General features: G+C 37.6%; 1 protein-coding gene across 4 annotated transcripts in view; it reads right to left on the bottom strand.

The window, feature by feature from the left end:
* Positions 1 to 657: 657 nt before the first annotated feature.
* The window catches only part of BBS9 (Bardet-Biedl syndrome 9), a 305,135-nt gene continuing 279,673 nt past the window's right edge, over positions 658 to 26,119 (bottom strand). For all 4 annotated transcript variants that reach the window (XM_054817041.1, XM_054817040.1, XM_054817044.1 and 1 more), the window contains one exon: positions 658 to 3,945. In XM_054817041.1, the coding sequence (XP_054673016.1) occupies positions 3,905 to 3,945 (41 nt within the window). In that variant the 3' untranslated portion in view covers positions 658 to 3,904. The remainder of the gene's footprint in view (positions 3,946 to 26,119) is intronic.

Here is a 26,119-nt window from a genome sequence, read left to right as displayed (position 1 = left end):
ACCAGCAGAAAGCTATGCGAACCTTACCTGTTTGCAGGCAGCTTTGCAGCTCAAAGCATATGGAGATACCACATCAATACCGGAGGAACCTCATGCTACGAGGGAGTAAATGAACAAAGTGGCACAATGCCAAAGGGGTGACAACAAACAAGGCTATGGGAAACTCAAGGTTAATTTCAAATAAAGAAGCACTACAGAAGCTTGGTTTCAGGAGTACATCATATATTTTAGAGCACCTTTGCAGCAGGTTTTTTTAATAGATTAATTATAAACAGGATATTCGGATAAGAAGGAAAGATACTTATTCAATATGATGCATACCCTGTATTTTTTTTTATGCTGGAAGGACTTCACATAGAAATACAATCTCTGCTCAGCAAATTTCAGATTATGGCAGTAAATTACTCTTTATAAGCAATACAAGAATATTTAAACTTATCTCTAACGCTCGCTGTACAGTAAATGTTGAAAAGAAAAAGACAAGACACTATAAAGTGAAACCCAGCCCCTTGAAAGTAAAGGAATGTTGTTGTTCTGTGTTATAGTTTAATAACAGACAGATAGAATAATCAATCTGGGGCTGGAAACCACAGTCCTAGTTTGAACTCAGCATTCTGTTCAAAGCCCAAAAAGATCAGCAGAGCCCAGACCTCCAGATTTTGGTCATCAGAGTAGTAATTGTTTTAATCTGTTTTTCTAAATTGCAACAGCACAAAACCAAAGTAAAATAAAAGCCCTTGGATAACATTCAGAAATAACATTCAGATAATAAACTCTACCAAGAAAATAAACTCTAGAAGCGTTTACCTGTTTAACAGAAAAAAATGTGTATATTTTATATTAGGACTTATTTTAGAAACTGCATTTCAAAGTGCTATAGCACAAATATAATAAAGTTGCCATGACTCACAACGTGGTTTTGAAAACATCACAAAATTCCTTTTAGATATATGCATATAAAATTATTTTCAACAAAATGATAATTTAAAATTAATTTTTATCTGTGAGCCACCTAAACATATAAAATTCTCCTCAAAAAGCTCAACATGTAGACAGTCTGCATATTTAAGCTGACCAGAACAGCTGACCAGACGTTACTCTAAAATCCTGTTCAGAATAGTTTGATTGGCCAGCAACGTCTGTCTTGGCCTCAGAAACATCATTGATGAGAACCAAACATTTGGTCCCCCCCAAACTAGCAATGTTTCCTTACATTTTGCAGTTGGCCAACTTTCTAACTTCAAAACTTCCTGTAATTGGCCTGATTTTTTTCTGGCCAAAAAGAACTTTCTTTAAAATTCAAACTACATTTGAGAACTGCTAAAAATTACTTTACAATATTTCCTCAGCCTGCTGTGCAAATGACTACACTTCAATGACTTCCTTCCTCTGAATTAGATGGACTATTTGGCATTGGGGGAAACTAAGTAATTTTTACTCAATTGAACTTTTAAATCTTGATGATACTATCAAATACAGCAATTTAGTGCGATATACAAAGAGGTCATACATTACTGCCATAGACAGTTCTACCTTTTCTTTCCCCCCTCTTTATTACCAATATGTTTTCCCCTTCCTGTAAAACTATTCTCATGAGACCTCATTTTACAAAGCACAGAGCAGAAAAGGCGAATAAGAGTGTTTCTGAGCCTTACATCTTAAAATGACAAAAAATAACTTAAATAAGATTGGATGGTATTATTGACCTGAGTGCCTACTTGCTGTTTACCCTAAACTCCCAACGAAGCCAGGCAGCTCTGAGCACTGGGATCACATTCAATAATGGTAATTATGATGAGTAACGTATTTCACAGAAGTCTCATAGTAGTGCACTTTCCAGCTATACTATATGCCTATAGCTTAGGATTCTTTGGTCCAGGATTCCACACCGTTATGGTACGGGCTTTCAGTAGTAACCATGGTTGATTTTTCTAGATTACCTAGTAGGCGCTGACAAGAGGACAAAAGAAGATTTGAGATCTATGTTAAAGTTTAAACCTAATAGCTACAGTAATTGATTAGTTCTCCATGGATTTTCTTTGGTCATTGAGGTGTGTACAGAGACTACAGGAGATTATTTTATTGTGTAATTTTCGCAGCGCAGCAGGGTACCTTGACAATGGGTTGGATACCACCCTCCTGGCAAAAACCACGGGGGAGGGATCAGAGTGAAGAAAAGTCAGCCAGCAGAATCACTCCACAACAAGCAGGGGGTAGGATTTTTCCCTTCCTGGGAAAGAAGCAAGATTTCTGGCCCCACCGTTTGTAGATATCTGAGGTCTCCCAGGGGACAGAGTCATTTTTATTGGGAGTTGCTGCCCACTTCAGTCCTAGAGGTATCAGAAGCCTTAGCCAGGTCCCTGGCCACTTAGCTCTATTTAATAGCTAACTAATATTTCTGAATAAAGGCTCCATGAAACATGGTTACATCATGTTTACTTGAGCCAGAGTAGGACCAGGGGGTTAAACAGCAGATGCACAAGTGGCGCAAAGCTGGTTTTGTTTTGGAGGTGGATGCAAAGAGGGTGAAAGTAGATATGGAGATGATGAAGGTTGATGGCTTAAGACATCCTGAAGAATAATGTCTCCTTCTTTATCCAAGCTAGCACAGACCACATCAACTGTCACAACCTCTGCTGAAACAGCGCAAAAGTGAGTTGGAGGGACCTGTTCTACAGCTAGAACAGGAGCTGGTGAATCCCTGTTGTGGAAACAAACAGGAGCATGTGATGTGGAGATGGCTCATGCAATTGCATCCACCAGAATCTAAGCTGAGACTAGCAGTGCTTTTTGTACCTGGCATCCAAAAGATTGCAACTTGTACTTTGGTATGAACCAGCAACAGCCAGGAGAGGCCTCGTTCAAATGCCTGTTTTAACACTTCAGCCAGGCCCCAGTTATTTTCAGTTCCGAGTATCTTTTATTGATATCTCAACTGACTCTCAAGAATCCAGACATGAGCCTGATGCTTCTGAACTCCAGGCCAAGGTCCTCTCAAAGACCACCTGAGTTGTTGGGTACTACATTTCAGGCACCTTGCACGGACCTGACTTTCACAAGGCAAATACTCAGTATGTTCCAAAAACTCAACCCTCAAAGCACCCTCCAACTGGGTTAATAAAAATTAAGGCACTCAAAAATTCCTAGTTACTTTTGAAAATCTTACCCATAACTAGAACAGACTGATTGACAAGAAAACAGAAATCACAGGTAACCATTAAAACATCCATGTGTTGCTGCGCTCAAGGTACTTACAGTGTAGACTTTATTCACGTTCATAGTGACATAGTTAATGGCAAAAAGGTTTGCCCTTTATGTCCAGTAACTATATTTTACTCTGTATCTCTAGAGAGCAGGAGACTGTATAAGCAATGAGAGAGAGGAAAAAAAATTGATGGATTACCAGTTTTTCTTCTGGTGGTGAATTTCAGCTGTCTGGAATTGTGAATGCTAGTACAGGAAGAAAGGAGATAGCTATCTTTTGTCAAAACTGTGAAATAACAAATGTTAATATAATCTCAAAGGGAGGTACAGTTCAGAATATCTTTTTTTTTAAAAAAAAAAAAGATAAAACATATCCTGAAACAAAGGTTGCTTTTAACTATGTGTAAACAGTCTTTGATCAATCAACTGAATCCTTAGAAAGGGCTGATATATCGCGAAACATAACACAACACCCCTACCACAGTTGGGTAAGTGTTTAAACTTTGCTCACAGAAAGGATGCTAGTAGTTGGCAGGGAGACCCAACCAAAATTATTAGAATGAAACTTTTTTGTATAAATTAGCACAGTCCTCTCCTCCTGGAAGCTGCAATCAGTACAGAGTAAAATGGATTGGTACTGCTGCGTTATAAATGCATTTGACATCAGATAGAAATTCTTCCTGAGGGTCGTCTTCAGATTTCATGGCTTTTCTGCTCCCTCTGCTGCATCCTCAGACAAACCTATAAAGCAGAAAGAAGATGCTTAAAAATTCAGTGTACTTGGCAACTACACGCACTACATTGTTGATTCCATCAGTTTGTAAAAGCCTTGGTTATAGCTGGAGGAAACAATTTATTACATGCAAAACAGGATAAAAATGCATAACTTGCAAATTCAAGCACTCACAAGTCTAGAAAATATAAAAAATTAAGACAATAAGGGCAATTTCACATCAGCTCTTTTATGCATATAATGGATGATACAGTCGAAGTTATAAAATCACAGAATACTTTTACATCAGAAAAAAAAGTCAGAGAACAACTGGACGTATGATCTGAGACACCGTTGCTCCAAGCTACTTGCATTTTGCCTGCCCCTTTTTCTAGGTAGAATTGGCAATACAAATTGCAAAACAACAGAAAATTAGGCTGCATAAACTAATTAACAAGGTTGGGGTTTTTTGTTTGTTTGTTTTTAATATAAGACTAACACTTTGTGCAAGGGGAAAATAGCAAAACCCCTGTAGTGCAGATAACTTCTGCCTTAAATCAAGAGTATGAGTTTCCTATTTCCAAAAATCAGTTCAAGAGATGAATCTATCTTGGATTGGATATTAATCTTTGCATTAATGAGCCTGACAGAATAGGAAAAGTGGGTAGAAACTCATAAAAAGTTGCTTGGAATATCTAGGGAGAAAAAGAACAGTGTGTAATCACACAAATTTGTATATGCACATACTTGCATGACCTTAAAGTGATTATTTAACCCAGCAGTTTCTTACATGTCCACTCTTAGTTTACTTGAAAAGGATTTAACTTAAATCCTTTTCTAATTAATGTAAAGCAATCCAAAATAAATTGGCACCATCTCCAAATGATATATGAATAATCATAAAAATAACACACAGCTTTTATGGGTTTTATGTATTGTGTTTTGGTTGGTGGGGTTGTTTTTTTTTTTTCTCCTTACGGCCATCTCTGAAGAAGACTGAAATCCCCACATACGCAGTGAAGCGAAATGATCCAGCAGGTCAGCAGAATAAAATTTGAGCATCCAGGCTTCTAAACCCAAGTCACCAGTCACGTCGAAGCCCAGCTGCCTTCACAATCACGTTCACACAGAATTTAGCACCAACAATCTACATAATTTTAAAAGAATATGCTTTCATTTTGTTCCATGCAATTTGACATGAACAAAACCATCTAGATTCTTTTTCAGTTTTTATTTTATACTATCAATGTTTTTTGGTGTTTGGGGATTTCAGTATTTACAGTGGTTTTCATGGCTAATAGTACTAAACTGAACAAATTTTATCTCAAGCCTTGAGACTGAAGAAAAGCATCAGTGAAGCTAACAGAGCAGGAGATCCAGGGTAAAATCACCAAGATACAAAAGACTAAAGCAGTAAAATTTCAGCAACAGCTGGAAGCCCAAGGCCCCCAAGGGGCTAAGAAGTACCCCTTACTGAAATTTTTACCTTTTTTTTTTTTTTTTTGAAAGGACAATTAAAAATACCTTGTTAAGAGCTGACTTGGGTTTACAAAGGTCAGCCCTCAAATGGTAGTTCTTTTGTTCAGAACTCTTATCACATAGCGCACATGCTGGGATGCCAAAGGGACCAGCAGCAGGTCCCATCTTGTTTCATTAATGATCTAAGGGAAGGAGGTAGGCAGCATGATAGCGAAACATGCGGATTATAAGAAACCAAGATGAGCTACAAATGCTGGAGAGGAGAAAGAAATATAGCTCTAGGATTAAGAGATTAACAAGGCTGAGAGAAGATAAAAGGAGATACCACTTGAAATACATCATGGAAATAACAATCTTAACACATACTTGCTGAGGAAAGCCCTGCAGAAGTAGCACAGTGGAAAAAGCTGTTAAGACACATGCATTTGCAGTGAAATACCCCACATAGCTCAATGCAGCGTAGAAGCCACAGCTAATACTGTTCCTGACTACATAGCTTTGTTGAGATCACGTCTGGACCTCTTTACAATTCTGTAATACATAAAAAAATACTGCACGATATCTTACTTTCCCACCATAATCAAGGACAAGAGTTTGCAAGAATTATGAAACTGGTTTCTGCACATTCTTACAAAAGCTGGACACGCACATAGTTTGGATCAGAAACAGCAAAAGGTGGTATGATTATGGTCAGCTCTTTGCACCTGAAGAAAACAGCTGCAGATCTACCAGAGACCAAGAGGCACTAACCTGTGCAACAGCATTGCCCACTAAGTTGCACACTGAAGACACGTGACACTGTCGCTGCACAGTGCCCTCAACTTCAATACACTTGAGTACTGGCTAGAGGACATCTAAGAAGCCTAACAACACAGAAATTAGGGAAGGGACGTTTACAAAAATATCAAGGGGAAAAAAATCTTGATGAAAAGGCTATAATATCCTAATGCATCTTTTCCTTTATTAGGCTGAAAACATAACATGTTAAAAATTAAAACGTAATTATAAAATTATAATGCAAAAAAAAAGAAAATATTGAGCCATAAAATAGCGCCCAAGATACTGCTTTCAAAGCCTGTTATTTCCATGACATTGACTTCTTACAAATAACCCTTGTGACTATTTCTACAAATTGCCATGCCAAAATGGGCAAAGTGAATGGTTACTTTCAAGCTCATGAAACACAGTGGATCCACTAAACCTAATGCATTAACTGTAATTGTGGGCTGGCAGAATTGAAGTAATATAGCGGGATTTACCTCAATTTCACACAACTTTGCCCGACAGCACTATACGTGGCTATAGGGAACCTGGAATACTTCTACATGGATCAAAGAACTACCACATGAGTAAACTGTGGGTGAGGTGAGCTGTCAGGTGACGTTCAGACTGCAGCTATTTTTGTTGTGTAACTCCAAAATGGGAGGCAGTATGAAAACATGGCTTGCAATAATCAGCCTTCCCACCTCTACTCTGTATTTTTTCAACATGCAGTATTTATTAGTCATCTAGGAGAACAACATAAATTTCACATTGATCTAACTGGCACATGCTATATCATAGTAGGTGAGATGATTAACATCAGTATATTCTGACAAGCTTAGGCAGATCCTAAGAAATACAGGGTATAAAATTAAAAATTCTGTAGTTTAAGGCTCCTTTACTTCATTTCATCAGGACAAAAAGCTTCCTTCCATCTTCATATCCCCCATTCTGAAGTTCTCAATGTTTTATTTTACAGATCATCCAAAAATCCTATCAGAATAATACTGGTCTGAGCACACACTTAGACAAATGTCTATTAAAAGATTTATATCTCTATCAAAACAGTTACGAACTGGGAAGCTGCTTTTGGATATAATTGTGATAAATTTTAACTCCTCGCAGGAGGTTTTAGAGGTAAGTTCTCAAAGTGGAGTTAAAATTTATGATTAAATTAATATCCTGATTAGTAACATGAGACTGCATATATCTGAGGTCAAAAACAGATTCCACCTTCAGTCACTTAAATCCCTCAAATCGTTTTGTGTATTTGTCAGTCAAAGCACATTAACAGCCTCATGAAAGCAGCTTCTATAAACAAAGACACAGAATATCTCAGTTGTGTTCATTTGCCTCCTGAAAAGCATGACTTGATGCATACATATCATTGAGTCACAGAAAGTTCATCAAAATGTGGTTTCGAGTCTTGAAAACTGAAAGTTCAAGGAAAATCTGTTACAGAGACAGAAGCACCAAACACAGCTAAAACACCCCCAACCTTCCTGGAATTATTATTCATGCAGCTAGAGAAAAAAAAATACAAAACAAAACACAAAACATTTAAAGGGAGGGATGATATTTGAGCATGATGGCAGAAGGGAGGAGAAAGGATCATTTTCTGTAGTCATAAATTGTTCACACTAAGCATGATGGTGTAAGGATTGAAGATGTTCAGGTTAAACAATTAGGCAATGGAAGAAACTACCCAGGGAGGTGGCTGAGTCAAGGATATGAGAGGTTTGCAAAGATAGGGTAGATGAAACCCTAGTGGGGATTAGTGAAGAGGAAGATACACAGGCTTTGAACTGGATGACCTAAAGGATCTTCTCAAATCCTATCATTTATGCTGCTATGATTCATCTTACGGAGAACATTTTGGACTCTTATGAATTACTGGCTGAGTTTCCTGGATACTATTGTACATTAGTCTACTCTGAAGCATGCATAAAACTAAGTCAAAGTTGGCTTTGAAGTGTTTGATCTACAGTATTCAACACTTCCCAGTCTCTTTTCCGTACAGTGACTCAGAAAAAGGGCTGTTACAACAAGACAACAAAAGTTATTTTGAGTTCAGATTAAGTTAGAGAAGGGAGGCACCACTTTGTTCAGCCTTTCCCACCTAAAAGAAAAGAGGAAAAAACCACCCCACCTCATGGCCTGATGGATAATATTGCTATTTCTAGACCTGACATAAAACAGTCTTAGAACAAACTACAACTTTAAGTAACTGTTTTTCATAAAATTTTGGATCCAAAAGTAAATGTTCCGAATGACCAAAGTTAATAACTCTTTTTGCTTTTTTTATTAATAAAGGACAACAGATTTTTCCCAGCACCTTCAAGTCACATTTCTGAAAACCGTGATAAATTTCTTTTTAACCACTCCATCTACTCACTGCTAATGATTTTCATTATCATTATAAACTGCTTCAGGAAATATATACAGCTTCCCTTTTCTTAGCATATAATCTTTATTCCATGGACGCAATTCAAAGGGTTTTTCAGAAAGTTTAAGAAAGTAACAATATCTTGCTTACCCCAAGCACACTGACACAGTTGCGCTTAGAGTGCGAAAGGGATTAGTGTAAAATCATCGACTCTAATGCAGTGCAGAAGATTGATCATCATTATGGACAAGCTACAAACTTTCTTACACTGCTTTAATGGGAGAAACTAGACTTTATCGGTATTCTATATCACTTTTTATGGAATAATAAACTGAGAGTGAGCCTTACCATTGCCTCCCAAGTCACCAGTAAGTCACTGATGACTGCATATGTAATTTAAAAATGATCAGAGTTTTGTATCTGAAAGGGAAGTGATGGCAGCTGAATGAGTGGGAAGCATGGACTGACTCATTCGTTAAAGAATTGTGTAAATCAAACAAATTTGCTTTTCATTTAGGAAGTAGTGTGACTGATAGCAAGGACTTCATTCAGTGAACTTTTCTTTGTCCTAAGGGACCATATACATCACAGGATGGATAATGTGAAACAACAGTTTCCATCACTCACTCTTAAATGTACCCCCGACTAACTGCAACTAACATGACAAGTCCAACCTATATGAAACTATCTAAAGTTTCTAAAGTTTTTCTGAAGTTACCTAAATTTCTAAACCGCCACATACTAGCAAGGGTAGAAGGGGCAGCTCTTACCTTGGGAACAGCAGTGTCTATTCCCACAAAATTTAAAAAACCTTGCTGAAAATCTTCTTTTTGTCATTCTGACTTAATAATGACATGTAATAGCACTGTAACACAATGGAGATAACAAGGAGGTAACAAGAACAAAGGTAACATTTATCAAGTGTCCACGTTTATTATTTTTTTTAATTAACTTTTACACACCTTGTAAAGTTCTCGTGCATTCACGCCCCTAGGCATTAGCCCGCAATGGAGACTGCAGACGTGGACTAGGGGCAACTCAGGACGACCGTGAAAAGGGACACGTTATGAAAAGTTACAGTGTCCCTTCCAAGGCAATCTTGTTGCTTTGGTTCTTTGTTTTTCAACGTACAGCAACTAAATATCCCTACCATTAATTTTATCCTGACAATTAAAAACTTATGCTGTGCTTGGTTTGTATAATACTATTGTCTTCAACCTTTGTTACATTATGTGGTGTACACGCACACAAGCGTGTGCCCATACGCACCCCTACTATAAAATTTTCTGTTGAGAACCCCAACACCTAAAAAGCATTAGAGTTGCCACCAATGGGTCCAAGGAACGAGCAAGTAGATTGAATTACTGCCCATTTGTTTTGGGAAAGGTAAGGAGGTGTGCACCAGTTCACAGTTCCTGGGATTATCAAGTACTCAAGCTGAAGGTAGAGTTCAAACTCCTGCATTTATAATGTTGCAAAGCTTCTATGCTTTCTTTAGGTCTTTTTTCTGCTTTGTATTTAGAAAACGCCTAAAACATATGAAACGTTTCTAATATAAAATTACCAAATTTGAACATCAGGAAAAACATCCAGTGACATGACCAAGACTTCTCAAGGTGCACAGCTGCTTCTTCTAATGACCCCGGTCACATATATATATACACACACGCGCGCGCGCATACACACACACACCCCCTCACACACATTCTGCTGGAATAAACACATTCTGTAAGAAACAGGGAGCTCTCAAAACACTGAATCTAGCTTACATTTATAGATACCAAGGAGAGAAGAAAAAGAGGAATGGGATGCTGGTTAGTTTGAAGCTATGTAGAGCTCTGCAAGCAGCACTCTAATAACAGTATTCTAGGCTCAATTCAGGAACTCAAAAAACTGCCAAAAAATCAAAAAAATATTACAGAGCAAACCGAATATGCTTGCAGGAAGACAAGCTGCTTAAAAAGCAGTTACCTATCTGAAATTAAATCACTGATCATTAGTGTGGCAAATGTAATTTCAATGAAGCCAAAATTTTGGATGAAAAAAGCCTATTTTCTCAAAATACCTGGCTTATCACAATTACCTATCAAATCCTGGACATTTTTCTAGGACAGCTTGCAATTTTTTTGAGAAACAGTTGTTTTCATTTAGAGATGATCACAAGAAGTTGTCACAAATGACATATTTCAGCTGGAACAGATATTTCTTGCCAGGAAGTAAATCCCTAAAAATGAGTTTGCATTTCAGTGGCCAAACCTCTCTTCTTTATAATTAGCTATCAGTCTTTGTTAGGGCGGTAAATTAATTCAGTGGCTTCTAAGGCAGATATGCACCATATAAATCTGAAACTTAACTAATTATGGCCACACAAATGTCAATACTTCAATTTATTCTTCGTCGTGCTTACATCTTTCCATTCACTGCAACTCAAAATCCTACTAAGCTTTTCAGAAATGTTGGCTCTTTAAATAATTTGCTGGCAGACAAAAAAAAAAATATATTTGGGCCATGTACATTGAGATTAGACAGATGATAAGATATTAAAACCAGGGTCTTTTTGGCATAGGTGTAACTCTTCTCTTTTTCCTGGGGAGAAGAAATGCCATAGTAATCAGTCTTCTGTTTGATTCATTGTGCTGTTTTGTTGACTTCCCAGGCAGACAGACCAGCCAGCTGACTATTAACAAATCCTTTATCTTCCCAGACAAGCGATCACCATGACAGATAGGCAAAACTCCAGGGGTAGGTTAGCTTTAGGGCAAGATTTTCCACTGTTTTCATATGAACGGCAGTGAATCCTACTCCTGGAGACAGCCACCCAGTGTCTGCCTGCAGGAAGATCTCAGATCCTTCACAGATATATATATATCTATATCTATATCTATACACATTTTACAGTCAATTTCTACTCCTATAGGCTGGCTGTAGCTCATAATTGACATATGAAGACCTACAACCTCTCTGTTAGTATAACTTCAAACATTTCTCATCTACCTATGTAACTTTAGCTAATACTGAGCAAACTTTTCAGCTGAGATGGTTTTCTTTAGAAAATCGCAAAGGTAGGTCAAACAAACCTTTGTTCAAATTTCTGCTGAATTTGTCAGATCAATTTGGCTAAAAAAAAGCAAATAATTACAGCATTTTTGATATTTTCAAAATCTTTTGAATTTTCATTTCACAAATAAACTTCCTTGAATATAATGGGGTTTGTTTTTAAAATAAGTTAGCAGATAGGAAGTCTAAACGAAATTTGAGGAGAAAAAGAGAAACCTGAATCAATCATTGGAGGTTGTTCCAAAATAACAACTTTCTCTTTTTTTTTTTTTTTTGCTTCAAGTCAGAAACTTAAAAAACCCCAGTTATTCACAGAGGTCTATTCTTGTTAGTGTGTATCTGTATCTTAAGTCAAACTAGTGCAGTTATCCTTTTAATATGCATGGATATAATTGTCAGAATGAAGCTTTCAATAAATTCAGCTACACTACATACATGCAAATCATATGCTGCTTTATCCAACACCAGCTTCGCTAAAACATCGAATAAAAAATGTATTAGGTTTATAGGGGAAAAAACATCACCTTTTTATGAATAATAGGTCTGATACAGACTTGCATTGAGGGCCTGTGCGGTGCTTCTTGTGCAAGTTTAACTTGTATGACCACAAAACAACTTAGTATCTTCATACGTAAACATCGTTTTCGCCAGCAGAGATGTCCAACATTTTCTTTACAGCCTACAGTACACATAAGCCCATGGCTTGTCAGTACCAGCAACCAGTACAACAAAATAGAATAAATTCCAAAAGGAACAGCGTAAATAATTGTGTGATTTTGTGGAAAACAAAAAAGAGGGGAGGGAGAGAAATAAAATAGCCAAGGGCAAAGCAACATTAGGAATTTAGTGCAATGAAGAGATATAAAAGAGGTTCAAGAAGATGAAGTCAAGGAAAGGAATATTCAAGGCTGCTTTAATGCCATGTATTCTCCCAAGGGAAGTGGTGGAAGCCACACGACTTATGACATTTGCAACTTAGTACCACAATGAAGACAACAATCTGGTGATGTCAGGGAGATGGTCAAGCTGATATAACAGGAGTTTTCCATTTCTAACTCCTATTATCATACAACAGATCTGAGGTGCTACAAATTCCTAAGTGTTTTGTAATATTCACAGAAACATCAGCTTTTGCTTACCATCAAGTATTCAGCAACTGAATACTCTTCAATGTGTTGCTCCTTTTAACAATGGAACATTACAGTGCAAATGATAAAATCATATTCAAGATTTCCATGGATTTTTCTGGAAATAACATGCGACATGATTTTACCATTTGATGTCATTTTTCCTTTGGAGTCTTGTGGGGAAAAGACATCGGTAGAGAGGCAGGTTTGAGGAAAAATGTGTTTAAAAAAAAACCAAAGGAAAAAGGATACTTTTCTGTAATACTTTCCAATACTGAATTTCACACATTCCATTTAAGCTACAGTATATGAGAAAAATGCTCTAAGAGGTTTTTTTCCGAATGCAATCTTTTGATAAGTCTCAGTGTTGGCTTAAAAGCAAAAGAACAAAATAAAAAGAGCCTGTATTAAAGTAACAGATGAAATTTCTTCTAAATGGACACATAACTCCTATTGCTCCTCAAAAATCTGTATCTGCTTGGGGTTTTAATTTTGTTTTGGTTGGGTTTTTTTAATTTTTTGTTTGTTTGTTTATTAACCTTATCTTTGCAAATGCCAAGTATGTTTTTTGGGAGGATAGAGGGGTAATGTAGTAGCAGTTTGTGTTTTTTATCTCATAAGTATTCTAAGCTGTCTTAGCATCTCTCTATACCAAAGACCTGTCATGTAATGCTCCTTTTTTCCACGACTTTTCCACTGACATTAGCCTTGTCTCATATAGATGGAAGTACAGTCACCCTCTGCTACACCCCTGGATATTTCCAGGCATATCTTCGCCTTAGTAGCTATAATGGCAATTCGAGTACTCACAACAAAAACAGTAAAGCTACTCAGATTTGATGATCCAGCTAAGAATTCCTTAAGGCCCAAATCTGTGCATTTCTGAACAATGACTAGAAAGTTCTGGGGCCTCCAACCTCACACCAAAATCAGCAGAACCAGAGGGAGAGCAGCACTTTGCAGGACTGAGCCTTTTAGCACCTCCAGAAAGAGTAGTGGAAGCCAACACGCCTGCATCAGTTTTAAATGTATTACGGATTTTTTTCATGGGCTCAGGAAGCAATAAAAACTAAGCATAGTCAGACTGCAGGAGAGCAATATAGCTTTCATCATTCTATGATTTTCTGTGACTTTAGGGAAAACATGCTCAACTTTTATAGACAGGCAATTTGGTATCACAAATTTTCAAGAGACGTCACTGCCATGGGATTCCCACAACAAACACAAGGTATATTCAAATTACTGTTTTCTACAAGGAAACTGCTCAAAACAAATTTGTTATGTAAATGAGCTGGTTTAATTACAGCGCAACACAACTAACTGTCCTAGATCACAGGCGTCTTACTGAACTTGACACTAACAATGTTAGGAAGAGTAAATTAGTTCATTCTGGTGGTCATGTAAAGTTAAGATTATTTCCACATTGACTAATAAGGTAAGTGCCTGAACAAAGCTAAGAAAGCACAGACAAACATGCTAAATCAGAAAAAAAAAAAAAATCTAATAAGGTAAACAATTTCCAGAAAATACACTGTGAGAAGGAGATCCTTTGTTGTGCAATGTTTCAATTTATCAATCACTTCGCAATTCTTTCCAAGCTTATGTAACATCAGTGGCTTAGAACATTCGGAAACAAAATGCCAAATCCCAACATTGTTAAAAAAAACAGTTAAAAAAAAGGTCTTTGATTTAAGGTCAGGTACTGTGAACACTTGTTGTGGTTTATGCATAAGTAATTCCACTGAACTTAAGGAGTCCTACGGGAATTCTCAAACATGTAAATGCTTGCAGAGGTACAGCCTAATTTTCATACTATATGTTTTTATGCTCCTAACTGATTTTCTCTTTCTAATCTGAGTAGCATAATATTATCAATTAAATATTATCAACTCACGCGAACAAATCAACTCTCTTGCAGTATGAAAGTCAGGTTTCCCAGACTCTGCAGTTGTGTGTATATAGTAGAGAAGGAGCTGTCTTTGGAGCTGCTTTACTTCTACTCTGCCTTTCCTCCACCTGAGACAGCCTAAACACAATTCAGTCATGCTTGAAGGTAACCTACCTGACAGAGGAACCTCATGGGCTTCTTTATGCTCTGATTCAACTCAATGCTGCTCTTCCACACTTGATACATGCAAGGTCCACAGACCTGTGCTTGAAGACAGTATCTAGGCCACCATTACCTGTCTTTATTTATGTGAGCAATAATGTATGCATCTCCAAGAAGGTGTACATCCAGGTTTTCACAAGCCACCTTGAAGTCAGTGAAAGTCCTCCTCAACAACATAAATCTGCTCCTACTAAACAGCTTATAGGAGAGAGCCTTAAGAGTCAGGTTTACTCCTTCAGAGAGTAGCCAGCTCCTCATGCATGATACTTAATAGCTCCAATTCCAGTTCAGAAAATTGTCTCCAATCATGTAAGTGCATGAGCAATTGAGATCAGTGGAACTGAACACACCATGTAGATGTTCAAGTTACCGCTAAGTTGGGTACATGCACAAGCACTGTTTTAATGAAGAATCTAAGTATATAGCCTTAAATGCTTTCCTAAATAATGCCCCAGAATTCTCTGATGCTATGACCCGTTATTTCAAGCTAGACTCCAAAACTGGTGATACCAATGCACTTAGTATTTCAATGTTATTTCAAATATAACCTTGCTAGAATATTGATTTTGGAAAAATCTTTGAAACATGATAGTGGTTTTGTGTATAATTTTTTCCTTTTCTCTTCCTCTATCCCTCCTCGATTTTGCTAAAGATCTCTGAAACTCTGGCATGAAAGAACTGTGTTGAAATATATATAAAATAAAATATCTACATTTATGTTCTGAATGTAATATAAAATGCTAATGAACAATGCTTGTTTAGTAACAAAAAGGAAATGAGTTGGGTATTTTTAATCTTTTGCATTTTACCGTGCATATGACTTGCAAGTAATGTTGGCATGGGTTTTTTTGTGGGAGGTTTTAAGTCTAAAAAGAACCTAGTGACATCACCCAAGGAAATACCTAATCATATATTACATTTAACTCAATACAATTTTGTTTAAAACCTTCTTAGGAAACAGATGCTTTTCTGTCTCCAAAGTGTTCTCAGAGGAGTCTCTGCTTTTACACATGGCATTTCTAGTCTCTCACTGTGGGAGAGCTTTACATCAAAGTTCACACAGAGCTCCAAAAGCTCCACTGGAGCCTCTCAAGGTGATAGTTTGGCCAACAACATAAAGAGAGAGATTCTGTTGCAGCAAAAGTGAAACCTAAACACCGTAGATGGAGATCTATCAAAATGTAGACATAGTCCCACTGTGCCTGCCCATTATCTGCTTCTGCTAGGATCTTGCAACAAGCTGGATGCTATTGCTTCTCTCCCAGTGTGCTTGCAGTTTAGAGGCCTTGTTGCTGTAATCAGGGATTTTTTTGGAAGAAAGGCAATATATATCCCATGTAAGATGTTTTGAAAGGAGCTGTGAGTTAAGGTATAGATCATTTTTGCTTTTAACCCTTACTTGGCGTGTTGTGTAAGAGTTTTCCAATCTGTCATCCATGAAGTCATGGCCTGCAGCCCGTGAAACCACATTAAACAGGAAAATAAACATCATCCTTACAGTATTTTCAGCTAAAGGTGCAAAGATACAATCATCTGCAGGAAATGGGCCAGCAGAAATACAAGATTGTGAAAGTGTGAAAACCACTTGTTCAATGGTGCATGAAGATGAAAAGCAGAGGATCAAATTTTAGTTTTACCACTATTAGTTTAAACTACAGATGAGGAACAAGAAAACAGAAAAACATATGAACAACAAAACCAATGTGTAACAAAGTTTCAAATATACTAGCTTTCTCTCATGCCTTTTGGAAGGCAGTAAAACAGAAGCACTTCTGAAACAGGTCCAGGTATTAGCATCTCATTTAATGGGTTGCAGTAAGGACTACCAAGTAGCTCAAGACAGACAGTTCCTTTAAGCATGGTGGAATAGTCTGCTGGCTCACACTTAACATGGCCAGATCTTCTCCACCCACACAGGAGAGTTCAAATTGTGCTGTCAGAAATAATATTTGCCTGAAGGATTCCATACGTGTTACCAGACTGAGTCCCTGTGCAGTAGCTTGGAAAAGGATGGCTAGTAATTTTAACAAGTTACAGATTCAAAAAATGAATCAGCTATTCTCATATCTATCAAACATCATGGATGGGCTGACAAGTTAAATGACTTCATGTTTGTAAAACTAAACTGGAACATATTGAGATACCTATCTTCAGAGATGCTGTGACACTACTTCCCATTCAAGCCAAGACTGTTTTGAATGACTTCCTAGAATTGCTTCTAATACTTCTTTACCTTCCAAATACCAGGATCAAAATGTTCTCTTCCTTTATTCTTTCTCTTAAATCTGATCTAGAAATCCCTTTATATGGCATAGGATTCCATCTTCACATGATAATACCCAGATCTGGCACATTTCAAGCCTCATCTGCTTTTCCAGGCTCTTCCAGGAGAGATGGAAATATATAAGGAGGACGATAAAGTCTGAATATAGTTTGAAATAAATCACTTATCTTTGTGAGATCTTTCTGTGTCATTTCGACACACTGAGCTCTGGATTGGACTCGATGACACACTAAAGTCTTTTGACACACTAAGCTCTATGGTTGGACTTGATTATCTTAAAGGTCTTTTCTAATCTAAATGATTCTACGATTTATGCAATCTATCTAAAACTTTGGGTGGAGACTTTTCTAAGTGTGAATAAATAATTTTAATTAACTTAATTAGCTGATGGAAATAACACAAGGCTCTACCATATCTTCCTTAAAGGCACCTTAATGTGCTCACTTGTCCACAAAGCACATAATCTACTTTCTTAATCAATGGGTATACAAATCATGACAGGAACTGGCATTGGGCTTCAGGGTGGGAACAAAAAGTGACCTGCAAAGCTCAATGGGATTATGAGTCAACTGAAGTCATGAGTCAACAGCAGCCTGTGGCTGATTGACTCTGCCTCACCAGTAGGTGTTACTTCAGCCATTAATGCACATTGCTGTATGGCTGCAGGGATATGCATGCCTGCCAAGGTACATAAAAAATATCCAAACCAAACTAAAATCTGCCAGATTCTGAAAATATCATGTAACACCCTGCTCTGTATCTGCAACAGCATCCAAAGTAATGTTTGGGAGAGCTGACCAGGACCACACCCATCCCTATGCCTGCAATACAGCCTGAAGGTTTTTCATTGACGGCCATTCCACTTAATCATTCAAAGCGATGCTTGGCTATTTGATTGCTGTGATTTAAACAGTAATAACAATAATCCAGACTATGCTTAAACCACTCACAGTACTTCCAAAACTGTTTATTAGCATTGGCTTCTGCTTTACTAGCTATTTTCAACACCCTTAATACTGAAGTTCCTCCTCTGGCACCTCTGAGAAGGCCAAGACTATATGAAAAAGGCGGCCTTATTTTTTGTTTGACGGAGTATTTGATAACTGCACTTAACTTCACAGTTTATTTATTTAACCTAAGCTCAGGCTAAAGCCATCTAAAATGCTCTGTGCATTGTAACTTCAGGTCCAAGACAGAACTGCATACAGAACACAGTCTCTTTCATCTCTCTCTTGAAATGAAATTAAATAGCTCCTACTCATCTCATGAGTCAACTGCAAGGCCATGATTTAATAATCCCATCCTTTTATTGCAATCATAGCCTGAAAATTCAGATCCTCGGGCTCAACATCTCTGAGCAGAGTACCAGACATATCAGACTGAGGATTTCTGTCATGCTTTTGCTAAGTCTTATCTTTGAGCTAGTACTTTCCACCTGGTAACCAAACCTGTTTCTGAAGACCCCCAGAATGGGAAGCTCATCACTGGCAGTCTATTCTATCATATTCTTTCAAAGCAAATAACACTTTGCATGGACTGGAATAACTTCTTTCTTAATGTAGGAATTTCATCCTTCTTAACATTAGAATTCACAGGAACTGAATGCATAATTTAAGACTTACACCCCAACAGAGGTCAACATTTTACCAAGCAGTCATTAAGACTGAACAAAGAAAAGGGCACTTCCCCTTAAAAGCAGGTTTATATAATAACAAACAAATAACAAATACAATAACATAACAAAATGATTTGTCTATCAAACATAAAATCTCACATTTGTCTTCTCAAAAATGTTATCACTGTTTAATGTAAGCACTAATATTTTTATCAATGTTTCTTTAAAACTTCCACAACTTTTGTCTACACAAATACAGTACATGAAAGGCAGAAGTATGCAGCTTTTCATCGATACACAATATGAAAGAACAGCATTTCTCTGTGAGACTTTTTTACTGTATATCCAATGCTTATAAAAGCAGTGCAATTGAAAGCAGGTGGGACACAGTACAAGGGTTTCTCATCGTTCTAAGCACAGTTCGGCTCACTCAAATAATAAAACCTCTATGCTTATTCAGTCTTGTACTTCTCTTAGAGCTGGGCCACTCAATTGTGCCAAATAATGCGTTGTCCAACTTGGACTAAACTGAGAACACTAACCTCATTTTCCTGGTGAACTGTGCTGTACTTGTACGATTTCTACATTACAAACAGACATCTATAAGAAAAAAGAAATTAAAACTTTCTAAAGTCAGCACTGTTTCCAATTTTTTATATTGCTGGTGAAATCTTAAAGGATAATATACTTGAGATTAAAACTTAAAAAGAACATTATTACCATGATGTGAATATACCCACATGTTCGTATATAATTAGGTAATCGTGTACATACGTATATTCAGTCTGCCAAATTCTGCACCATTGCTATTATTTATATTTGATCTGATAGCTAGAAGATACTCCTTAGACTATTTTGCTTAAAACTGTAAACAGTAGATAGCATCATCCTTTACACTCATTAAAGATTAACAAGTTGCTAACAAAACTTTTACCACATATTTTTTTGCTAACTTAAGATGATAAAAGGGGAACTTGCATCTCATTATGTTGAATTGTAACAGTGAGAAAGAAAAACAAAGAAGATAAAGCAGGGGTTTACATGGTGAATCTGCCAATAGCTGAACTCGTTGAGATAAAATAAATGCTATAAATCAAGTTGAAATAGTTGGAATTATTAAAAAGATCAGGTAACTTTCTTGTGTCTTTCATTCTTCCCACCTCATATTATCTATTTTTATAGTAATCTTTTAAATTTGGCTCATGGCTGGTATCAAACACTAAAATGAGGAGTGACAGTAAGAACAGCTTTTTTTCTTTGAGATCTGACTTGCCAAAGAGTAGAACTGTCACCCAAATTTCCAAAGGCAGTTCTTATGAGATCTGTATAAAACTCTGAAGTGCCAAGAGGCCAGAATAATGAAATCAGAATTTTTTAAGTCTGCTTGTCAGCACTTGTACTGGACAAATATATATACTCTGAATTGTGCCAAGTCTGTGATTGTAACTCAGTTCTGGAAGTGGAATGCTTGCTTTATGGAAAATGTTGATATTTGCCATAGGTTTTGATACTCAGCTATATCGAAACAGGGACATACAAAAAAGAATGAAACTTTTCACTATAAAACAAGTTGTGGATATGAAAAATAACAGAAATGACAAAGTCTCATTTCCTATCCTGATTCCTATTCCTGATCTCTGTCAGATTTATATACTCCCCCTCCCATGGTTTGTCCAGCTAAAGCCACCTATGACCCCTCTCATCTCACAGTACTCTCAGCTACCCTTCACATCTACTAATTTCCTCCCAAGCAAGAGACACAAATCAGGCTGGTTCATATTAGATACGAAGTAACCGGACATAACTAGACACATCTTGAAATTATAATTTTGGGAGACTTTGGTTCAGCAAATCCAAATGTCCCATTTCAGTATGCCCAAGTGCTTCATCTCAAACAAAAATATATGCATTTTCAGCTTGGTTTCCTGCAGTCCATCTGTGTCTCAGAGACATTAACTGAAGTTGCACAAACACCTTTACATAAATTAACTCACCACAGGGGGGAAAACCCAGTATTGTTGATTTTCCCTGAATAAGAGTAGCTTTAGATGAGAAATTCTGGAGAATCAAAAACCACTCAAAATCAAAAGCCCACACCCTAACATTTAATTATATACTTTACTAGGAAAACAGTCTATAAGGAAGCTCTTTTAAGTTAGGAGCTTGTATTAAATTTAAAAAATAACCCTACGATTTATACCACCAGTTAGCTTTATAAAATGCCATATGTGAAAAAGCAAACATAATTTAAAAAGCAGGGTGAATTCAATACCTCTAAAAATGCCTTCCTGATAGTAAGTGTTCTGTAGAAAGATGGCACTGAAAACTACATCATTTGAAGAGAGAAAGAAAACGCCCTTTAAGTGGAGATGCCTGATTTTACCCTTGGGTTTTGGTGGAACAGAGCATGGGGCTCATTAACGCAAGCTCTCACCCGCGCAGGTGTCATCAATGTGCGGGACCCCAGCAGATACCTCCACGCATGTGTACTAACTCAGTGCCAGCGCTGGAGTCTCCACTGCGTGTCCTCAGCACAGCTCTGCTGGCCCGCGTGAGAGGTCACTAGGAGATACGTAACCCCCCTTCACACCTTGTTGGCCCTGGGCCTCTCTCAGGGCATAGAGAAGATTTCCGTGAAACCAGTGGAAATCAATTTCTGGGGGCTGCTGCCCACGGAATGAGGAGAGGACAGGAATCCATGGAGCGAACACTTCTCAGTAAGGGTTCGCAAAAACAGGTGCTCATTTTCAAAAGGAAATAATCAGGTTTGGGGTTTTGTTGGTTTTGTGTGTTGTTTTCTTTTCTACATGTAGTTCTGGATGAAGCACTGGATGAAGAGCCTCATCCTCACAAGCGTAAGAACGATGGGGCGTTCTTTCAGCTGGTACCACACAACCCTAAAGTGCAGCACCAAAGTGACTCTTTAATGGATCACTGGGGAAAGGAAGACGTGGTTATGCATCTGGCACATGCACGCCAAACACAGAGTACCTCTGTGCCGGGGAAACTCTCCGTTGGGAACCTACAAAAAACCTGCTGAAGCTAAACTGACCAGAATTTGACTATTTTAAAGGAATACTGGGTATTATAAAGCAACCTTTAGAATGCTGCTCCTCAGTGGGGCACACCACTTAAGAAAACACAGCACGGTAACATGAAAACATATGCCAGCAACCTTCACTGTTCACAGATTTTAAAGAACAGAAGGGCTTAGACGCTTAGACTATGACGATCTCAATACAACCATCTAGTCGGATGCCTGGAATAATACAGAATATAGAATTTCACCCAATAATTTACTCAACAAGCCCTTAACTTCAAGTTGAGCTTTTTGATGTAAAAACCTTCAGGGAAGAATGGATCACATCTGTAAGGAAGTTATTCCTCTCTGCCCAAAATTTGTCCTTTATTTCTAGGTCCAAATTTTTCTTGCTTCTGCTTCCAGCCACATACACGTGCAATACATTGGCTCTAAAATCATTATCTGGTTTTGTTCATGTCTACTTTACATCAAACAAAACACAAAAGGAAGTAAAAAAAATAGCTGTAATATGCACATTACAGAGCACTTAATCTCATGTCTAGTGTCATACAAAGTATGAGATAACGATCTTGAATATAACCCACACTGTCTACTGGAATTGTCATTGCTTGGATAGCAAGTTCAATTTGCCAATACTAGAAGGATTAAGTCTAGGTAAAGTACACTTCCGAGCAAACTATGCCCAACACAGATATTCTCCCCTTTTGTCAGGGAGCGCTTATTGAACGACAGAGACAGAAATGACACTCGCTGCACTCTGCGCTTTGCAGTTTCAGCAGATTTTTCCCTACAGTATATGTAATAGTCTGGTGGACTTTTCTCTCTTTTTTTTCAAAGCATGTTTGAAAGCCAGATGGACTTGACTTATTCAAAAAGCTTTGCTTTAATAAGTCATTCTAATGACAGATAATTTTCTTTATTAAATAACAGTACATTTGTTTTAAAAAAACAAATTTGCTTCTCTGGCCCTAACTACGGAATAGGAGCTCAGTCCTGTGTTGTGTGTCAGTCATTGGAAGAGCGGAGTGGAGATGCTGAGGGTCTCGGCAAACTGACTCTGCGTTTTATAAACTAAAAACTTGTATTTTGCAAATTGAAAATTTTACCAGAAAGGTCCCAACTGATCAGGACACTGATGTTTTCTTCAGAAAAAGGCACTGGAAGACACATTTCCCCAGAAATTTCAATTTTAGTGTCGTAACACAGTAACAACGCTGGAATAAGCTTCTTGCTAAGAAAGATTCATACTTTATCAATAAAGAAGAAATGGTGAAGCTCAGAGGAGCAGTGTGTAAAGAGATGAAGACAAACTGGACATTTGTTCAGTGTCCTAAAATGCCATTTGAGCACATAAGGCAGGAAAACAAGTAGTATAGGAATACAGTTGCACCAAGTTGTATCAGTAGTGTAAGAGGGAAAGGGAAGACCACAGTTTTATGCTGTTTCTGAACCAGGGGTGGTTCTCCATGAGGAACAGAGCAATGCAAGCCAAAACAGAGCTCTCTGTGGGACACTGGCTGAGCTGAGGTAGCAGTATTCAGAGTGTAAACATAAAATTTCAGAAAAATATCATTTTACCATGTTCATCAACAAACCAAGAACAATACCAGGAACGCAGTTACATCCATGTCTACGTCACCTTTTAGTAAAACCTCAAACCCTGAAGCCATTCCTGGCAGCTGCTCTGCAGAAGGTAGTATTACTAAAGACAGCAGCTTCGTAGTTTAGACACACAGACATTGGGACCAGGTCCCCTGATCGGGTCAGCCGGCTGAGAATCAACAGGCTACTGTTGCTTTGTTTCTAACCACTTCCTGACTACAGTTTAGCTATTTAGTCTTTCACCACCTGGTTTGTATTTGATTTGCAAAAAATAAAAATAAACAATCTCCCCCAAGGAACAACAAGAATATTGCACAGTATGCAGTTTGTGACCAAAGAGGCTAGGAGCTGAGGCAATACATTCTCTGGTACCTAAGCCACAGGTCAGACTGGCTGCCAGCTAAGCCAATATTTCTGGTTTGAAGCATCTGCTGAACTTTCTCAAACAATAAGAAAGATTTGTTCCATCACTGAAATAGAAAACCAAATTTAAGAACGGCTGTGTAAATAAAGTGGAAGGTTATTCAAAACCAATGACCCAGAGGCCAGCTATTTCTGGAATATAAAGAAAATTAACCTGGGAAGAGGTCTTAAAGTTTGAAGCTGTAATTCTACTGATTTCCTTCAATATGAATGTATACACAGAAATAAAAATGGCTCTGAAATATAAAATTTAAAGAACAAACTGATTTTTTTTTCAGATGTTTCTCTGTGGATAGAATTAAATTTTTATTTTATTGTTAACTTTAAAAGGCACCTGCTGAATTAAAAAGCTGGGATTCCTATTTTTTTTCTAGTAAATAATATTGTATGTTTTATTCCATATAATTGTATATAATACTGTAATATCATAAATATTTTGTAAATAAATCAATCCATTGTAACATCTTATGGATATCTCGTAATTTTAATTCATCCACTTTTAATTAACTTTTGGATTAGTTCTTCCTACACAATTAAGCTTCAGGCTCCAAGTAAAATCTATATTCTAAATGCCTGCTTAAAGTTGCTCACTTAGCATGTTTGCTTAAAAATATGACTTGTCCATCAAGCAAAACTGAACAACAGCATTTCAAAACTCTGTATAGAACTTAAATTCTTAAACAAGTTCATGGTTACTACCCAAATCTCACTGAAATTTGACTGTCATTATGTTCCTTAGCACTTTTTTAGCATAGTGAGGGGAACCTGAAAAGAATCAAATAGGCACTTATCATCTATCTCCAGAAAGTCCATAGCAAGCACATTTCATTCCCCTTGCAAGCTGTACAGTTAACTCTCAATGCTGGCAGTAGGGCAGGGTGGGAAGAGGAAGAAATGCTTCTGTCGACCACCTTCCTATTTTCTTATGCCCCAAACCAGCTGCACATCACATATGGTTCCCCATCTACTGACTCCAATTCCCAATCTATTCTCTGGCAATGACTACACTTATTTTCACACTGAATAGCAAAATAAAATAATAATAATAATAATATTAAAAAAAAAATCTGTTGAGTTGTAATTGTACATGTTCGTAACTTGCCAGTACCATGGCACTAAACCAGGGAAGAACTTACATCTACGTAAATGTATACGTTTTAGGATACAGATATTTCCATTTACTTCTGTGACAGTAGTCACAAGTTTAAAGTTAAGCATGATCCAATTTTTTAGAATAAACTGGGTAACTCCTGCTTCTCATTTGGTTCTGTGCCTTGTGTTTCTGCCTAAAAACAAACATTTCTTTACCTTTAAGAAAATAATATTTCAAAAAGTACTTAAAGGACTGGAATGGCATACAAAAAACAACTTAGCCCAATAGCCACCTTTTGATAGCAACCCAAAGTAGATGCTTTGGTAGTGTGCATAAAGCAGAGGGCAAATACAAAGCAACGTCCACTTTCTAGCACGCTGCAGCTGCAAAGTTTCCTGAGCTAAAGATCAGTTTCACACCTTTGTGGCTAGTAGTTCTCAACTGACTTTTCTTTCATAAATTCATCTAATTACTGAACCCATTTGTACCTTGCGTTTCCACAACATCCTGTGGGAAGGTGTTACACAATATATACACCACATAGAAGGGTATCCCCTTTATTTTTTTTAAACCTGCTGCCTGGTATTTCACTCAGTGGCCCTAATTTTAGCATTTTGAGAACCATTGAACAATCCCTCCTGACCTACTCCACACCATTCAAGTTTTTCTATGTCTCTATCATACCATCTTATGCCTCATTCACCTTTCTTCTACTCTAGAAAATGCTACTGTGAAGCACCTGGTCTTTAGCTTAATTTTTGCCCTTTGGATCCATCTCCTCCCTCTTCTTTGCCTTTGTTATCCATATGGACTATGAGCAGCATCTCACCTCTCCGTTTTCTAATAGATTCTCATAAGTGGCTTGATAAGTCTATCACCTCTGCACACACCGATCTCCTACCTCAAGTAGGAATTTGTCCCTCTTTGGTCAAGTTGTCGCAGCTGAATAAAACTAGGTTTATTTTTCCAGTCAGACACTGTTCCAAGAAGGCTTCCAGTCACAAACTCTTCCCTCCAGCAGAAGGCCTGGGAGGAGATAGCATGGGTACGGACAACGCTTCTGTTTGTGAAAGGCCCCATTGTTCAAGCAGGTGAGAGACAGACGATACCAAAATGGCTAGGTTGGTTTCTTGCACCCTTCCAGACACCGTGCCTCCACTGCCGCTCCTCAGGTGCCAAATTCCTGCCAGCAGAATGTCCTCATTCACGACTGTCACAAGTA

This window comes from Grus americana, chromosome 2 (assembly GCF_028858705.1).
Source record: "Grus americana isolate bGruAme1 chromosome 2, bGruAme1.mat, whole genome shotgun sequence".
In the NCBI taxonomy this organism is placed as follows: Eukaryota; Metazoa; Chordata; class Aves; order Gruiformes; family Gruidae; genus Grus; species Grus americana.
The sequence above is the reverse complement of the archived record's forward strand: the minus strand, read 5'-3'. Positions and strand labels throughout refer to the sequence as shown.